The following is a 17,374-nucleotide window of genomic DNA, read 5'->3' on the forward strand; positions in this document are numbered from 1 at the left end:
GGTCATAGTCTCAACTCCATATCTCCTCCTGCACCCTTCCTCTCTTCTTTCCAAGTCTTCCATGCTTTGTGGGCTCTAACCCAAACCCTAGGTTTTCTGCAAGGCCTTTCTCCTACCCTGGACCCAGGCGTTGGTACCAATCATTCTGCCTTCTAATCTCAGTCTGCTTGCATCACCACTAAGCTACCTCACCTGGTGTGTTTGTTGTTGTTGTTGTTGTTGTTGTTTTTCAGAAAGTTTTACATTTATTTATTCTTGAGATACAGAGAGAGACAGAGCCCAAGTGGGGGAGGGGCAGAGAGAGAAGGAGACAGAGAATCCGAAGCAGGCTCCAGGCTCTGAGCAAGCGCTCGGCACAGAGCCTGATGTGGGGCTCGAACCCACAAACCGTGAGATCATGACCTGAACCAAAGTCAGACGTTTAACTGACTGAGCCACCCAGGCGCCCCTCCCCTGGCGTGTTTTAGTTTGCTGAACACTTTATGCAGGTATCATTACTTCCATCTCATAGCTGGGAAAACTGAGGCTCAGAGAAGTCAAGTAATTTGCCTAAGGTCACACAGTAAGTGATGGAGGCAGGAATTGCACCTAGGCCTGACTCTACAGTCAACTCTAATTAAGCACTAAGCTATATAAAGCAAAGATGGTCTCTTACATTTCCATCTCTTTTTCCCAGCTGCTTGCATAAAAATATACACATATATGAAATATCAAGCAAATTTTTGAATGAATAATAGTTTGAATGGGTGAATGAATGAATCATCCAGACCAATATCAAGAAGAAAGCCCATGGTAAAAGGGAAAAGGCCTATTTTATTGCTACTACAGTTTTTTTTTAAATTTTTAAACTTTTTTTTTTAACGTTTTTATTTATTTTTGAGACAGAGAGAGACACAGCATGAATGGGGGAGGGGCAGAGAGAGAGGGAGACACAGAATCGGAAGCAGGCTCCAGGCTCTGAGCCATCAGCCCAGAGCCTGACGCGGGGCTCGAACTCGCGGACCGCAAGATCATGACCTGAGCTGAAGTCGGATGCTTAACAGACTGAGCCGAAGTCGGATGCTTAACAGACTGAGCCACCCAGGCGCCCCTTTAATTTTTAAATGTTTATTTTTGAGAGAGAGAGAGAAAGAGAGAGAGAGAGAGAGAGAGAGAGAGAGAGAGAGAGAACGAGGGGGGGAGGGGCAGAAAGAGAGGGAGACACAGAATCCAAAGTAGGCTCCAGGCTCTGAGCTATAAGCACAGATCCCGATGTGAGGCTTGAATTCACAAACCACGAGATCATGACCTGAGCTGAAGTCGGACACTTAACCGAGTGAGCCACCCTGGTGCCCCACTAATATAGTTTTTTTGTTTTTTATTGTTTTTGTTTTCATTTTTGCAGGGGCCAAATAATTTATTTTCTCTAGCTAACTTCATAAAATTGCAGACTTAATATGCCTATCATAGACCTTTTGTCCCATTCCTATCTAAAGTAAGTCCATGCCCACGACCCGGCCATGGGTTTGAGGGACTAAAGCTAGATGTGGAAGGCAAGTCATGCATCATTTGCTACAATGTCACATCAAGTGTTCATGCTCAAAATGTGCAAAGAAATAAAAATTACAGTGGAGAAGAGCAAAGATGTACAGAAAGCTTAGGGTCTCTCTCCTACCAAAATCTCATCGCAACTTCCGGCTTCAGCACTGCTGTGCTATCAGAAAAGACCTGTGTCGGCTGCCAGCCATGACCTTCAAAACGGTGTCCAACAGCCTTCACTTTGTGTGAGGTTTACTGGGTTGCTGACCATAAAGGCTCCACAGCACTCTTGTCCCAATCGGATACAGAGTTCCAAAGTTAACACTGGAGAATTCCAACAGCACATCACCTCCAATTCATCAACACGCAGGCCTGGATTCTAAACATGCCTATACGATGCAGACATGGACCCTCACAGCTGTGTCCTCAGATTGATGCTGCACCTTTTGCCCCACCTTCAGCTGAGAGAGCAGGCCTGTTGTCTGAGGCTTCTGGACCTAAAGAGTCCTGAGCGAGACTTCAGTCTTCGGGTGTGGTTGAATCCGGGTGCTCGGGTGTCATGACCCAGATTCAGTGTCTCTAGCTCCTAGGTTGGCCATCCTCTGTGTTGACCAAGTCTGCTAGCAACTCCAGGGTCGTGCTGTGCCAGCTTAGCAACCCCAGCAGGAAGAAAGGGTGTCTGACAGCTCATTGCACCGGCTTAGGTCATGGACCTGTCCTGGATCCCGTTTCTGTGACTGGAAGGCTGAGATGAGTGTCTTGGTCAGTTCTAGGATCATTGAAGTGGAGGGGTGGGTACAGATCATGTGAGCTTAGGTGGGGAATGGAGATTGGGATATCGTACCAGAAAATGGGAGAGTGAATGTGCACAGGTGTGAATATCAAGTCCACTTGACTTTGTCTCTTGCAGGATTTGGTAGACTGGCGGAAGCCCCTGCTGTGGCAGGTAGGCCACTTGGGAGAGAAGTATGACGAGTGGGTCCACCAGCCAGTGACCAGGCCCATCCGCCTCTTCCACTCCGACCTCATCGAGGCCCTCTCCAAGACTGCCTGGTGAGCCCTGCTCTGGGCCCATGGTGGGGCTGTCCTTCTCTCCTGCTGCTGCCAGTCAGATACAGAAGGGGAAGGGACAGTTGGGTCCCTCTCCAGAGCGCAGAGCTGTAGTGTCAACTCTTGGGGATAGTGGAACATGCCATAGATACAATCCATTCCTATGCATGGTTTATCCATTGAGTGAGTGGCAACCTAACATGTAGCCAGAAGCCACTTTAAATGTCACCTCATTCTTTTTTTTTTTAAGTTTATGTATTTATTTTAAGAGAGAGCGTGAGTGGAGGAGGGGCATAGCGAGGGGGAGAGAGAATCCCCAGCAGGCTTCGTGCTAAGCCCAACACCACGATTGATCCCACAACCGTGAGATCATGACCTGAGCTGAAATTGAGTCAGATGCTTAACCAACTGAGCCACCCAGGCTCAATAGAACAGCCACCCCTGTTCCATTCCAGACTCTTAGGAGGGTTTTCCAGCCTGGAAAGCCCATGGGAACAATTTTGCCTGCAATTGGCTTCTTTGCCACAACAGGTCGGCATCAATCCAGCGGCACAGAGTCTGGCCACAGGGATGCAATTCTTTTCTGCCAGTAACTCACTTCAGAGACAGAAGGAGATAGACTTACAGCCTCTCTCTTCTTTTCTTCTCCCCATCCCCAAAGCAGTGTCCCTTTGGCCCTATGTCTCCATATGCTTTCCGCACATGCTTTGGTATCATTTACTCCTTCCTCTAGTTGAGCGATGCGTCTCTGGGGAAGCTGAACCCTGTCGAGCCCCTGTGCATGTATTTTTCTCACCCTGAGGATCCTCCTGCAGGTACTCTGTCCCCCTCATCTGGACACCCCTGGTGCTGTACCTCAGCTGGTCCTACTACCGAACCTTTGCCCAGGGCAACGTTCGACTCTTTGCTTCCTTCTCCACAGGTAACGTTGGTTCCTTCCTGATTTGCTCCCCTGGGTCCTGGAGGCAGGAAATTTCAGTGGTGTCTCTGGTCCTGAGTTTTGAAGAACACAGAACCCCAAACCACCTCACAAACATTTGTAAATGAGACCTATCTGTAGCAATAGACAAAGAAAACTGTCAGGCTCCCCCGACCGCAGCCCCAAATGGATAAAAACAACAACAACAACACGTGAGCAGAAACTAAACAAAATTATTTCATCAGGAGGCATAGCAATGAAGGAGAGGGCTTCTTGCTGAGTGTAATACTAGAAAACGTATGACTTGGGACTGTCAAAGAAACCAAAATGAAATCATTTCACTAGACGCACAGCTGAGAGCTTAACTCAAAATGGCCCACTGAACACAGCACAGATTAGAACCTGGGAGAGAAAGATCTGGAAGTGTCCTACGGTGTCTCCTGAGCAAAAGCTCATGCAACAGAACCCCTGACTTGGAGTACGAACCCCACTAACCACTATTGGGCGCTTACCACGTGTCAGGTTCCAGGGACCACCTCACTTAACCCTCCCAGCATCCCCATGAGAAAGGTACTATCATCATGCCCTTTTAGAAACAAGGACATAATGCCTCAGAAAAGTCAAGTGAGGATTCAGGGTCATATGGCTAGAATGTGAATGTCGGGTGCCCCCCAGCTTTGAGGATCAGGGGACAGAGGGAAGGGCCGATGTGGGGCAACTTCCAAAGAGCCTATGTGACTGGGTCTCTAAGATTTGGGGGTGGCCACTTTTGCCCGCTGCCTCCCAAGCTTACCACCTACCTGTGTCCCCAGAAACATACCGCCTGCACAGATGGTCCCGTGTCCTGTCACAGCCTGCCTCAGGGAGGTGCTAGCCCCTGGTGGGTGGCTCGGACCCAGGCAAGGTTAGGGGACAGGCAGGGGAGGGGTGCCGGGAGCGGGTGAGGCGGGCTTTCCTCTCCTGATCGCATGTCTCCCATTCCTGACTGTGCACCTTCAGAGCCTCCCTCTCTCTGCCGGACACAGGCTCCTTCTCCCCACACTCCAACGTCTCTTCCCAGCCCACCTTTGCAGGGTGGGGGACAAGTTGAGGGCCTGAATGGCTTAGGTGAGAGGGGCCCTGGCCACAGCGATGGGAGCTTCAGTTTTCCCACCTGGCCCAGGTTGGGATGGGGGATGAACAAGTGCAGGAAGTCCCCCCGAGCCCCAAACTGCTCCCGGTCACCAAGGGTTAATGTGCACGCCCCACATGCCAAGGTTACCCTTTTCTGCCCACGCTGAATAGCTCAGGCACAGCACAAGGCTTGTTGCTCAGAAGGCCTGCTCGCTGAATCGCCCACTGTCCACCCGGCGCTCCCCTAACAATCACCAACAGTGGCTGGGCCGCCGGGGCTGGCAGCCGGAGGGGGAAGGGGATGCCAGAGCTTTGGCCCGGGTCCCTCTGCAGGAGCCCTCCAGAGATGCCACTCGGTACCAGCTCCGGCCGGATGGGCCGACAGGGGTGATGCTGGGGTGAGGGGGCGGGCAGAGACTTGACCTATAGGAGGGGACTCTTCTGCGTGGCAGGGAGGGTGACCTGGGGGCTTGGCCTGAAGGCAGACCTCTGCAGAGCGCTGAAATGCGCTAATAGAGGCCCAGTGTAGAGTCTGTGACCGTGATGCCAGTGATGATGGCGTGAGAGAGATGTGTCCACATCCCTCCCTCCTCCCCAAGCTCGTCAGGCAAGGCACGGGTGCCAGCAGAGAAACTAAGAGCCAGCGAAGTGAGGCAGGGGGGTGCTCAGCAGGGTCCCGGTGCAGCTGGTGGACAGAGGGCGCACTGGAATAGAGGCAGAGGACTCGGGAGGCCGAGAGGCAGTGGAAGCTGAATGGAGACACCAGTGCGATGCTGAGATGCCTAGATGCGTGAATGAGAATGCTCTGAAAGGCAGAGGGGTTCTGGAAACTGAGGATGGCCCCTAGAGCAGTTCCTGGGAGCAGATGAGAGGGAGTGCTGAGCCAGAACCATTGCCCAGCGGCACCCCAGGTGGCGCTGCAGGCCTCCAACGGGCTCTGTTGTGGGAGTCCGAGCCAAGGTCAAGACCAAAGTCTGTGGCCACAGAATGTTCCTGTGTGTCCAGTCCTCTCCCTGCTGATGGGAAAGCTGAGCACCGAGGTGGGGCTCCTGCACTCTGGGCAGGGGGAGGCGGGGGGCTGGGGAACTTCTTCAACCAGGAACCCTCCAGAACTCTACAAGGAGAATCAAGAGAAGATGGGCACAGTAGGACCACAAGTTAGAACTTAGATGTATTTTGCCTCATATTTAAATGTGAATGATCCCATTTAAAAATTATAGTAGCTAAATAAATATTATAGTAGCTACTTATTATATATGAGGAGCATTATATTATCAGTATTACTATCTGAAAATATATTATTCTTACTGTGTATTATCTATACTTATCATATAATTAGGTGGTCTATTCCCTCCATCCTAACAACAGCCTTTCACAATGCGTAGGATATTTTACTGTTGAGAAAACACCGAGGTAGGTGGTACAGAGCTAGGATATGAACCCACGTCTGCAAAGCCAAAGCCCAAAACCAGCATGTTTTGGAGGACCCCAAAGGTGTCGGGACCTCCCTAGAAGCAGGGTTCCTCGCCTACCAGAGCAGCTCAGCCAAGGTCAGGCGGCCACTCGCACAGAGCTGTTAGGGAAGCATCTTGTACCAAATGTGGACGTGGCATAGGTTGATGTCCTGATAAATTGCCACCCACTGAGCCCACCACAGTGGGACAGTAACCTGCAGAGCTGCAGGTCAGGAACTGTAGAGAGGAGGAAGCCAGCCTCCTCTCAGTGCCCATTCTTAGGGATCTGGCTCTAAATTACCACTCTGTGGCTGGTAGGCCCTGTGTGGGGGAGGGGTTTTAGAAAGCCACTGCTCCCTCCCCACTGAGCCAACAGTCATCACTACGGTCCCATTTGAGAAGCTTTCAAGCCAAGGTCATGATTATTGCCCACCCTTCCCCCCACCCTCAGCTCAGCCTGGTACAAAAGGTCAGGTTCACCTTGGTCTTTCATTGTTTTGTCAGAATGGGGCTGGGCCTAGATTCTGTTCCAAAGAGCTAGAAGCTCACCTCCTCCTCCCTGCCTTCCTGGGCTTTCTTCCTTCCTCAGCAGCCACCTGTGGCCATCCACGCTTCCTTCAACAGAACCCGAAGCTGCCTTCCTCTAGGCCCAGTTCTACCCTTAGAATGACACAGATCAGACCTCACCTGGGTACAGCCCTTCAGAGGGGCTTGCTTCCAACCACCCATCTCTCAGGTATCCAAGCACCTGCTGTGTGAAGCCCTGGAGATATCAAATGAAAGGCCTCCCTTGCCATAAAAAGGGGACCAATGATAAAACCCGCAAGCCAGGGTGCAGCACGGTAGCTGTGATATGATATGAAGGGTGGGGCAGGAGCTTCAAAACCAGCCCCAGTGGGGATGAGGGGCGTCTGCGGAGGCTTTTCGCAGGAGACACGTGGGCTGAATCTCCGAGGATAAGGGAGCAGGGAGGGAATCCCAGTAAAGAAAATATGAACAAAATTAGGGATAAGATGGGGAGGTGGGAGGATGTGGTACATCGAAGGAGCCACACATGCTTTGGTTTGGTCCCACTACCAGGCAACAGGGAACCGAGGAGGGATGTGGCTGGCTGGGCGGGTCTCAAGGGACTCTGAGGGCCTCGTTGGGTGTTTGCACTTTACCTAACGGTAACGAGGTGCCGTGGAAGGGTTTGAACATGCACGGAGGCAGGGGACTGGGATGGGAGGCAGATGCCATCACTGGGCAAGAAGTAACAAGGTAGCAGGGGATTAAGAGCAAAGAATCGACCAGAGAGAGATTTTTTTTTTAATTGAGATGAGATTCACATAACAAAATTAACCATTTCACAGCGAGCAATTCAGTGCCATTTAGTACATCCACAACATTGTGCAACTGCCGCCTCTGTCTAGTTCCAGAACATTCTCATCACCCCAAAAGGAAATCCCATTGCTCTCCATTTCCCACGCCCCAAGCCCTTGGCAACCACCACATCTACCTTCTGTCTCTACACATTTGCCACTTCTAGACACTCCATACAAATGGAATCATACAGAACATGGATTTTTGTGTCTGGCTTCTTTTGCTTTGCCAAGACATGTTAAAGAGGGGGAGCCTACAGGTGCCTGGATGGATGCGAGAGAAAGGGATAAGTTAAGCCTTTGGTCACATGTGGATATTGGTGCCTCTGGCCGAGGAAAGAACCCAAGAGGAGCATCGTGGGGTGATAGGATGGGCACGAAGAAGAGGAAGAAGATTGTTCTCGTCTGGCCACTGTTGACTTTGGGGGCCTGTGGACAGCCATGTGGAGGTTCCCCTGTAGCAAGTGGCTGTCCGGGGCTGGGGTGAAGTGTGGGTCTGGGGTGGGGGGTGGTCAGCCTGTGGGTGTGGCCACCTTCCCGCATCGAGCAGGGAGTGTGGGAGAGTGGAGCAGGAAGGCTTTGACGCTGGGGACTGAGGCAGCATTTCCACGATGGAACCTGACAAGGGGCATCTAGGGAAGAGGAGAAAAGCCAAGCTGTGTATTCTAACCATACTGGTCATAGATCCTTCGAGATATTCTGAGAAGCTGTGGACTCGCTTTCCTGAAAAATCGTACGAAGAGGCATCATTTGGGTTACCATTTCAGGAGTTTCACAGACACCCTGGAATCCAGCTGAGGACTCTGGGTGTTCAACAACCTCAGGTTAGGAACTCATGGGGGCTCCAGATTCAAGAAGAGACTGGTCACTAATATCATATGCCACAGCCAAGCAGGGGATGAATTGAAAAGCTTACTAGATCTGGCAAGAAGTACATCCTGAATAGCCTTTGCAATTCCAGTGGCTTGGGGCAGAAGACAGACTGTAGGGGCTTGAGAATCAAATGGGAAGCAATCAAGTAGAGAGATGAGTCTAGTCTGTCTTTCCCATAGGCTTGGCTATGAATCAGGGACAGAGTCTATGATGGGAAAGCCCACTAGAGAAGAAGTTGAAGATGCCCAGAGAGGAGTTGGTTGGGATGGAGGGGCTCGGGATGGAGGGGGTGGGGGAAGCAGGCTGTGGCCTCTGCGCTCCCTAGTGGGTTGAGCCTGGCAAGTAACTTAAGTTGTCTGTATCTCCATATCCTCACCCATATGGGTAATGTCAGGGCTTCCCTCATAAGGTTGCAGTGAGGGGAAACATGAAGTAATCCATGTAAATCACTTACATGGTGCTCGGTATGTAGTTACTGATCAGTATACACCTGCTGTTATAATTATTGCCACCATCCAGTACCCAGGTGCCTGGGTGCCTCTCTCTTCCCTGAGGAGCAGGAAAGAAGTTCAAGGGCGGGGGCAGAATTGGGTATGGTTAAAGGTGGAAGGGAAGGTGTGGAGGAAGTCTGAAGTAGAAGGCTGGGTGGACGGAGTGGGGCAGTGTTTGAGAGCAGCAGGAAGGGATCTAAGCCTGGAGACATAAAAGGATCACCTCGCAAGAGCTGAGGTTGAAGCTTCCAGACCCGTGTCTACACAGCTCTCCCTCTGTGCTCAGCAGCTTGCATATGCAGAGGACAGACAGGTTCTTGTACTGGGTTGAGGATTCTTGGGGGTGGGTAAGGGAGATGGAGGAAAGATCAAAAGAGAACGGCTATCTTTGGAAAACAGTTTGGTGGTTCCTCAAAAGAGTAAACATAGTTACAATACGACCCAGCAATTTCATTCCTAGGCTTATCCCCAGGACAACTAAAGCATGCCCCCACAAAAACTTGTCCATGAACGCTCATAGCAGCATTATTCGTCACAGCCCCAAAATAGAAATAACCCAGATGCCCATCAACTGAGGAATGGATAAACGGAGATGGTCTATGCATAACATGGAAAAATATTCAGTCTTAAAAAGGAAGGAAGTCCTGATACATACGACAACACGGATGAACCTTCTTAAAAAATGTTTATTTTTGACGAATATAGAGAGAGTGGCGGCAGTGGGGGAGGGCAGAGAGACAGAGAGTGAGAGAGAGACAGAGGATCCAAAGTGGGCTCTGCGCTGTCAGCAGCAAGCCCAACACGGGACTGGAACTCATAAACTGTGACATCATGACCTGAGCTGAAATCAGACGCTCAAACCGACTGAGCCATCCATGGGCCTTGAGAGAGAGAGAGAGAGAGAGAGAGAGAGAGAGAGCAGGGGAGGGGCAAAGAGAGAGGGAGACAGAATTACAAGCAGGCTCTGAGCTGTCAGCAGAGAGCCCCACGCAGGGCTCGATCTCATGCACCGTGAGATTAATACCTAAACAGATATCAAGAGTCAGACACTTAACTGACCGAGCCACCCAGGCACCCGATATCAGTGAACCTTCAAAATAGTGTATGTAAAAGAAGCCAGTCATAAAAGACCACATATTTTATGAGTCCATTTATATCAACTGTCCTGAATAGGCAAATCCATAGACAGAACATAGATTTGTGGTTTCCATGGGTTGCAAAGTGGCAGGGGTGTGGAAGGAAGTGGGGAGTGACTGGTAATGGATACAGGGTTTCTTTTTGGGGTGATGAAAATGTTCTAAAATTGACTAGTGGGGGTGGCACAATCCGGAGTATACTAGAAACCACTGAATTATACACTCTAAGTGGGTAAATTGTACAGCATGTGAATTATATTTCAGTGAGACTATTATTTTTAAAAAGGGAGAGGAAGACTTGTGGGGAAAAGTAAAGCTAAGAGGGTGAGGTCAGGCTTGGAGAAAACAGTGACCAGAGCTGACGTCACCATGAGGTCAAAGAATGAATGGGGAAAGGGAAGGAGACCCTCAGCGACTGCGGGCTGTCCTCAGACCACTGGGTGTTGGGAACTCGCACCTGATGACAGTTACATCTCTGAAGTCTTCTGGTCTCCGAGCGAATCATCTTTGGTTGTTTCACGTCTCCCTCACAGCTGTGATTTTAAGTCTTGTCTGTTAAGATTTCTCTGCTTGGGTTTCCTGTCCCTCCTGCCCTACCCCCAGCCCCACCGATCCCGGGTTGTTAACAGTTTTCATCAATAACCCCCAGGCTCTGCTGGCTTCTTTGGGATCGTCCCTCCCTCTCCCTTATGCCACCGAAACAAAGTCACCCTTCCCAGAAGCGTCAGCCATTTGGACCGTTTTAATCAAACATCACAGCTTGGGTGACTTATAAAAAATAGGAAATGTATTACTCACAGTTCAAAAGACTAAAAGTCCCAGATCAGGATGCCAGCCTGGTCAGGGAGTCCTCTCTTGCAGGTCTCAAATATCTTATGATGTCCTCACATGGCCAAAAGGGGAAGGGGCTAGGTGCAGTCTCTGTCCTTTTTTTCTCGCCCCCCCCAGCTTTTTTTTTAATGTTTATTTATTTTTGAGAGAGAGAGACAGAGCATGAGTGGGGGAGGGGCAGAGAGAGAGAGGGAGACACAGAATCCTAAACAGGCTCTAGGCTCTGAGCTGTCAGCACAGAGCCTGAAGAAACACGAGATTATGACCTGATCCAAAGTCAGACGCTTAACCGACTGAGCCACCCACGCGCCCCGTGCAGTCTCTTTTATAAGGACACTAGTCCTGTTCAGGAGGGTTCCCGTTTCATGACCCAATCACCCCCCAAAGGCCCCACCTCCTAATCCCATCGCATTGGCAGTGATGTTTCTGTTCACCTATGAATTTGGGGGGGGGGGGGCAACACATTCAGAACATAGCACCAGAGAAATTTCCAGCACTGGCAACAGCTGCTCCCCTCAGTCCCCCTAAGGAAGATCTCAGACCTCTGGCCAGCAGCCCCATTGTTCCCGGGGAGGACCCCTCTGAGCGCCACAGCCCCTCACGGCCTCCTTCCCATTTTGACCCAAGAGTCCCATCAGTGTGGCCCGGCCCCATAGCTGCTGGATGGAGAGCAGCAGCCCCCAAGTGACGGGGCCGTGAGATGGCGTGTCTGGAGCCACCAGGCCTTAGCGCCCACTGGGGCTGTCTGCCCTGACTTTGCCTCTGTCTGGCCATTCTGCAGAGTACTCGGTGGCCATGCCTAAGTCCGTGTTCCCGGGCCTCTTCGTGCTGGGGCTGCTCCTCTGGAGCCTCATGGAGTACCTCATCCACCGCTTCCTGTTCCACATGAAGCCCCCCGGGGACAGCTATTACCTTATCCTGCTGCATTTCGTCCTGCATGGCCAGCACCACAAGGTGAGCAGGGCAGACTCCTGCCCGGGGCCTGGCAACCGTGACCCGCTCGGGGGAGCTGCTGATCTTTCTGGGAGTCAGGCCGGGAACAAGTGGCCATGAGGGCATTTGCTGCTGCTCAGAGGGGTGACTGGGTCCTAACTGGAAGCGAGCGTGGACAGAGTGAGCATGCGTGTCTGCACACCATTCATTATTGACACCAGGCACGCTGCAGGTACATTTCAGCCGTCATCTTTAATCCCCACAGCATCTCATTCATTCGTTCGTTCGTTCATTCAACAGACGTGCACTGAGCGCTCCCTACCTGCGGGCACTGTTCTAGACACAACAGAACAAAACTAAAACCTCACTGTCCTGGTGGAGCTTCCTTCTGAGGATGGTGCTACAGCTCTCCCCATTCCGCAGAGCCGCAAACTGAGGCTTAGAGAAATTAAGAAACTGAGGAACTTGTCCAAAGTCACACCTGGCACAGCCAGGATGTTGGGCCCCATTCTGTGAACCCCAGAGTCTGTGCTCTCAACTGTCTTTCTTCTTTTCTCCCTCCCCGCTTCCCTCCCTTCCTGCATTTTTCTTCCAGGAGCTGGTCCTGGGGTTGGGGGTGGGGGGGGGAGGCCCACACCCGCGCATTGCTCTGTGGCTATTACCTGCTTTCTCTCTCTCTTCTCCTCCAGCCCAGAGAGGGTCTGTCCCTTCTCAGAACACTTACCAAGCAGTCTCTAAAACCTTACCTCTATGCCAGGCCCTAGGCTGTTGAAGCTGGAGTCTAAGGCTTGGCTCTCTTATCTGCTTCACTGTGACCACACCCCCTTGGAACGCCCCCTAGGAGGTGGGGACAGGGAGACCGCATCCGCATCCGCTCACACTTCTGGTACCGGTCTACCCTGTGAGCCTGCGTTAACCTCCTCTTGCTGGTGTGCTGGCCCCCCAGACAACATCAGGCCTCCGTCCGGGTACCCCGCATGGTATCTGGCGGTGAGGCTCCTCTCTAGCACCTAACAAGTTCCAGGGCCAACGTGGCCTCGTGGGCTGGGAGCCCGCCGCCCACATCACGTCCGCCGCCCTGTTCTTGGACAGGTCTCCAGGGCCCGTCCTGGCTTGGAAATTGGGAGCGGGACAGTCTCTCAAGGGCCTTCAAGCATGGTGGCCTGCCCTCCCCAAAGCCACCGAAGGTGCCAAGCCCACCCGTGACAGGTTGCTGCCGCCTCACTGGAACGCGCGGGCGACTCTGCCCCTGTCCTCTGCGGTGCTGGGACCACAGGCAGGCCCCCCGGCCCGGCCGGCCGTCTGCTGACGCGTGAGCCTCTCCCTCCGCAGGCCCCCTTCGATGAGTCCCGCCTGGTCTTTCCCCCGGTGCCGGCTTCTCTGGGGATTGCCTTCTTCTACGCGTTGCTACAGCTGCTCCTGCCGGAGGCGGTGGGGGGCACTGTGTTCACTGGGGGCCTCCTGGGGTACATCCTCTACGACATGACACATTACTACCTGCACTTCGGCTCGCCGCACAAGGGCTCCTACCTGTACAACATGAAGGCTCACCACGTCAAGCATCACTTTGCACATCAGCAGTCAGGTGAGGCCGCCCACTCCCAGCCTCCCTCATTTGTTCTCGTATTTATTTTACAGCCACCAGTGAGCCCCTACCAAGGGTCGGGTACTGTTCTGGGTGCTGGGGATACACAGGAAGGCAAGCCGGGGGCTCCCACCCTACCCACCGGGAGACAAACAGCAAAGATAACTTTAGACAGTGATGAGGGCCTCAAAGAAAAGAAACCACGAGATGTCGGGGAGGGTCCGGCTCTGTGTCATAAAAACAACGCGAGTCACAGATGTGATTTCAAATTTTCTAGTAGCCACGTTAACAAGCAAAATTAAACAGATATAGTTAGTTTTAATAATATATTTTACAGGTGCCTGGGTGGCTCAGTGGGTTAAGCGCCTGACGTCGGCTCATGGGTTCCAGCCCTGCATCAGGCTCTGTGCTAACAGCTCCGAGCCTGGGCATGCTTCAGATTCTGTCTCTGTCTCTCTGCCCCTCCCCCATTCAAGCTTGCACGCTCTCTCTCTCTCTCTCTCTCTCTCTCTCTCTCTCTCTCTCTTTCTCTCTCTTTCTCAAATATAAATAAAAACATTTAAAAAATTTTTTTATTATATATTTTATTAAGGGGCACTGGGTGGTTTAGTCGGTTGGACATCTGACTTCAGCTCAGGTCATGATCTCCTGGTTCATGGGTTCAAGCCCCATGTCAGGCTCTGTGTTGACATGTTGGAGCCTGGAGCCTACTTTGGATTCTGTGTCTCCCTCTCTCTCTGCCCCTCCCCTGCTTGCACTCCGTCTCTCTCTCAAAAAAAAAAAAAAAATAACATTAAAAAAAATTAAAAAACCAATATATTTTATTAAGCCAAATACAACCAAAATATTACCATTTCTGCCTGTAACCAATATAAAAAATCACTAATGAGATATTTTACATTATTTTTCTTATGTTACATCTTCACAACATCTAGTGTGTACTTTGTACTTACAGCACATCTCAATTCAAGTGCTAAGTTTTCGTTAGAAATGCTTTAAAAAATTTTTTAATGCTTATTTATTTTTGAGAGAGACATAGAGCATGAGCAGGGGAGGGGCAGAGAGAGAGGGAGACACAGAATCCGAAGCACGCTCCAGGCTCCAAGCTGTCAGCACAGAGCCTGATGCGGGGCTCGAACTCACAAACCACGAGATCATGACCTGAGCCGAAGTCAGATGCTTAATCGACTGAGTCACCCAGGCGCCCCTTATTAGAAATACTTGATCTATATTTAGAGTTTATAAAATTGACTATTTAAAAAAGTGAATTCACATTAGTGAGTTGTCCTAAACATGCCTAAAAGTTTTTCAGTAGATCGGGGTGCCTGGGTGGCTCAGTTGGTTGAATAATCACTCAACTCATGACTCTTGATTTCGGCTCAGGTCATGATCCCACAGTTTGTGAGTTTGAGTCCCAAGTCAGGCTTCATGCTGACAGTGCAAAGCTGCTTGGGATTCTTGCTCGCTCACTCTGTCTCCCTCTCAAAATAAATAAATAGGGGTGCCTGGGTGGCTCAGTTGGTTAAGTTTCTGACTCTTAATTTCAATTCAGGTCATGATCTCACAGTTCAGGAGATCAAGCCCTGTGTGGGGCTCTTTGCTGACAGCAGGGAACCTGCTTGGGATTCTCTCTCTGCCCCCCCTTCAAAATAAATAAATAAACGTAAAAAATAAATTAATTAATTTTAAAAAGTTTTCCAGTAACTCAGTCAACTATAAAATTTTAAATTGGAATTAAAGTTATTTAAAATAAAATGAAATTGGGGCACCTGGGTGGCTCAGTCTGTTGGGCGTCCGACTTCGGCTCAGATCATGATCTCGTGGTCTGTGAGTTCGAGCCCCATGTCGGACTCTGTGCTGACAGTTCAGAGCCTGGAGCCTGCTTCGGATTCTGTGTCTCCCTCTCTCTCTGCCCCTCCCCTGCTCATGCTCTGTCTCTATCTGTGTCAAAAATAAATAAACATTTAAAAAAATTTTTTTAAATAAAATGAAATTAAAACTTACAAAGCGGGGGGGGGGGGGGGCGCGCCTGGGTGGCTCAGTAGGTTAAGCCTCCAACTTTGGCTCAGGTCATGATCTTGTGGTTCACAAGTTCCAGCCTCATATCGGGCTCTGTGCTAACAGTTCAGAGCCTGGAGCCTGCTTCGGATTCTGTGTCTCCCTCTCTCTCTCTGCCCCTCCACCACTCATGCTCTGTCTCTGTCTCTATCTCTCTCAAAAATAAATTAGCATTAGAAAAAAAAAAACTTAAAAAAATGAAATGAAATGAAATGAAATTAGGAATCGAGTGCCTCCGTAGCTCCAGCCACATTCTCGGGGCTCAGCAGCCACACAGGTCAGTGGCTACCGCATTGGATGAAACAGCACTAGGTAAAGTGGTCTAGGAACGTATCATTGCAGAAGTGTCTTTACAGCTGAGGCCTAAGCTAAGAGAAGCCAGCATCCAATGTCTGGGGAAAGAACATCCCAGAAGCAACAGGTGCAAAGCCTCTGTTCCAGCCTCTGCAGCAGGAATGAACTTGACATCTCCAAAGAGAAGAAAGAAGCTGAAGTGTGAGACAGAGGGGAAGAGACTCAGGCAAGGGCCAGGCTCTCCCACCAAACACAGGCTGGATAAGGAACTTGGGTTTATTCCAGTGGCATCCTTGGGAGACTACAAACACAAGTACTCTGCTCTCAACCCCTGCCAGGAGGGCCCTGAGAGATGGGAAGGCCAGCGGGGACAGATGTTCAAACCCTGCCTGCATGCTAGCCCTCCCCAGGCTCCCTTCCCGAGGAAATTTCTCCCACGCCTTCACTGGTCCTTCATCTTCTCCCCATTTCTCTCCTTCTCTAGGATTTGGCATCAGCACTAAATTGTGGGATCATTTCTTCCGCACCCTTATGCCGGAAGAGCCCCACCTGAAGATGCAGTGACAACTCCCAGCCCCACCGTCCTGCCCTCAGCCCAGCCGTGGCCCCTGCCTCACCCCCACCCCCCATCCAGACCCTGCAAAGAAGGTTTGCTTGGCCAGGCGGGACAGGCTTTATCGGGCCTTTGGGCTTGGTGGGGGCATGCTGGAGAGACCCGGAAGACTGAGACAGACCCTGAGACTGCCCTCCTGACCCCCCACTGGAGGGTCATGTCCACGAGGCGCCCAGGTGGCTCTCAGGGTCTAGCTCTTTTCTAGAGCGTCCTGGCCTCTCCATTAGCTTCCCTGCCCAGAGCCTTAGCCCACAGGATGGCTTCAGGACCTGGCCAATGGGGAATTTCCCAAGGGGAATGAAGGAAACTGACCCCTGGGGCCAGGCCTGTGACCCACCTGTGTCTCAGCACCTTGGGCCACCTGGGAGAACCCCCCCCCCCACCCCCCAGTGGTGGAGCTGCCGGTGTTAACAGCAAAGTGAGTCTACGGGGCCTGGGGTCCTCGTCTTCCTCTTCCTCCCTTCCCGGGGAGGGTTTGGTGGTTCTGGCTGTTCTCCTGATGAGAGGAGAGCACCGAGGTGGATGAAGGGCTCTCACAAAGAGAGAGACAACATGATGCCTCCCATGGGCCACCTCCAGACCCGGAGCAGTGCCTTTGTCCCCTGCCCCCAATCACAAATGCCAGCTGCACCGCCGATGCCTGAGGCTGCCACACGTGCCCCACCCACACGCCCGGCCCTTACCGGCCTGTGCAGAGGGGCGGGGGGCCTCTGGCATGGCCTCCTAGCTGGCGGGACCCCGGGCCCCTTTCTTGAGGAACCGCCAGCTCCTCTAGCCACCTCCCCACCTGCCTTCAGAATCACACAGCTTTTCCCCGGGGGAGGCGACCAGGGCCTCTCGGTGGGCAGGAGCCCTACCCCGTCTCTGGCCATTCTTGACCTCCGCCTGGCACCGGAGGGCCTCTGCCGCTCCACTCAGGACCCTGCCAGCCAGCACCTCCTCACGCCGAGAAGGAGCCTTCATGCGGTGCCTTACCCCCTCCCCAGCTGCTTCCCTGCACCTCCCCCAGCAGATGAGGTTCCCACCCCCGCCTCGTAACCAAAACCCTCACTGCTCATGAGAGGGTCTTATTTATCAACTATATAAATGCCCTTAGTCAGGCCCCCGACCGAGTAGCTGCTCAGATCGCCGTATCTAATCCCACA

The 17,374-nt window shown here is 51.7% G+C and overlaps 1 protein-coding gene across 1 annotated transcript in view; it reads left to right on the forward strand.

Moving 5' to 3' along the window:
• FA2H (fatty acid 2-hydroxylase) overlaps positions 1 to 16,238 on the forward strand; it is a 52,613-nt gene extending 36,375 nt beyond the window's left edge. The window contains exons 3-7 of the mRNA XM_047836698.1: positions 2,429 to 2,571; positions 3,384 to 3,490; positions 11,528 to 11,700; positions 13,012 to 13,264; positions 16,101 to 16,238. Of these exons, the coding sequence (XP_047692654.1) occupies positions 2,429 to 2,571; positions 3,384 to 3,490; positions 11,528 to 11,700; positions 13,012 to 13,264; positions 16,101 to 16,180 (756 nt within the window). The 3' untranslated portion in view covers positions 16,181 to 16,238. The remainder of the gene's footprint in view (positions 1 to 2,428; positions 2,572 to 3,383; positions 3,491 to 11,527; positions 11,701 to 13,011; positions 13,265 to 16,100) is intronic.
• The last annotated feature ends 1,136 nt before the right edge of the window (positions 16,239 to 17,374 follow it).

The sequence above is a fragment of the Prionailurus viverrinus genome, chromosome E2, assembly GCF_022837055.1.
Source record: "Prionailurus viverrinus isolate Anna chromosome E2, UM_Priviv_1.0, whole genome shotgun sequence".
Lineage (NCBI taxonomy): Eukaryota > Metazoa > Chordata > Mammalia > Carnivora > Felidae > Prionailurus > Prionailurus viverrinus.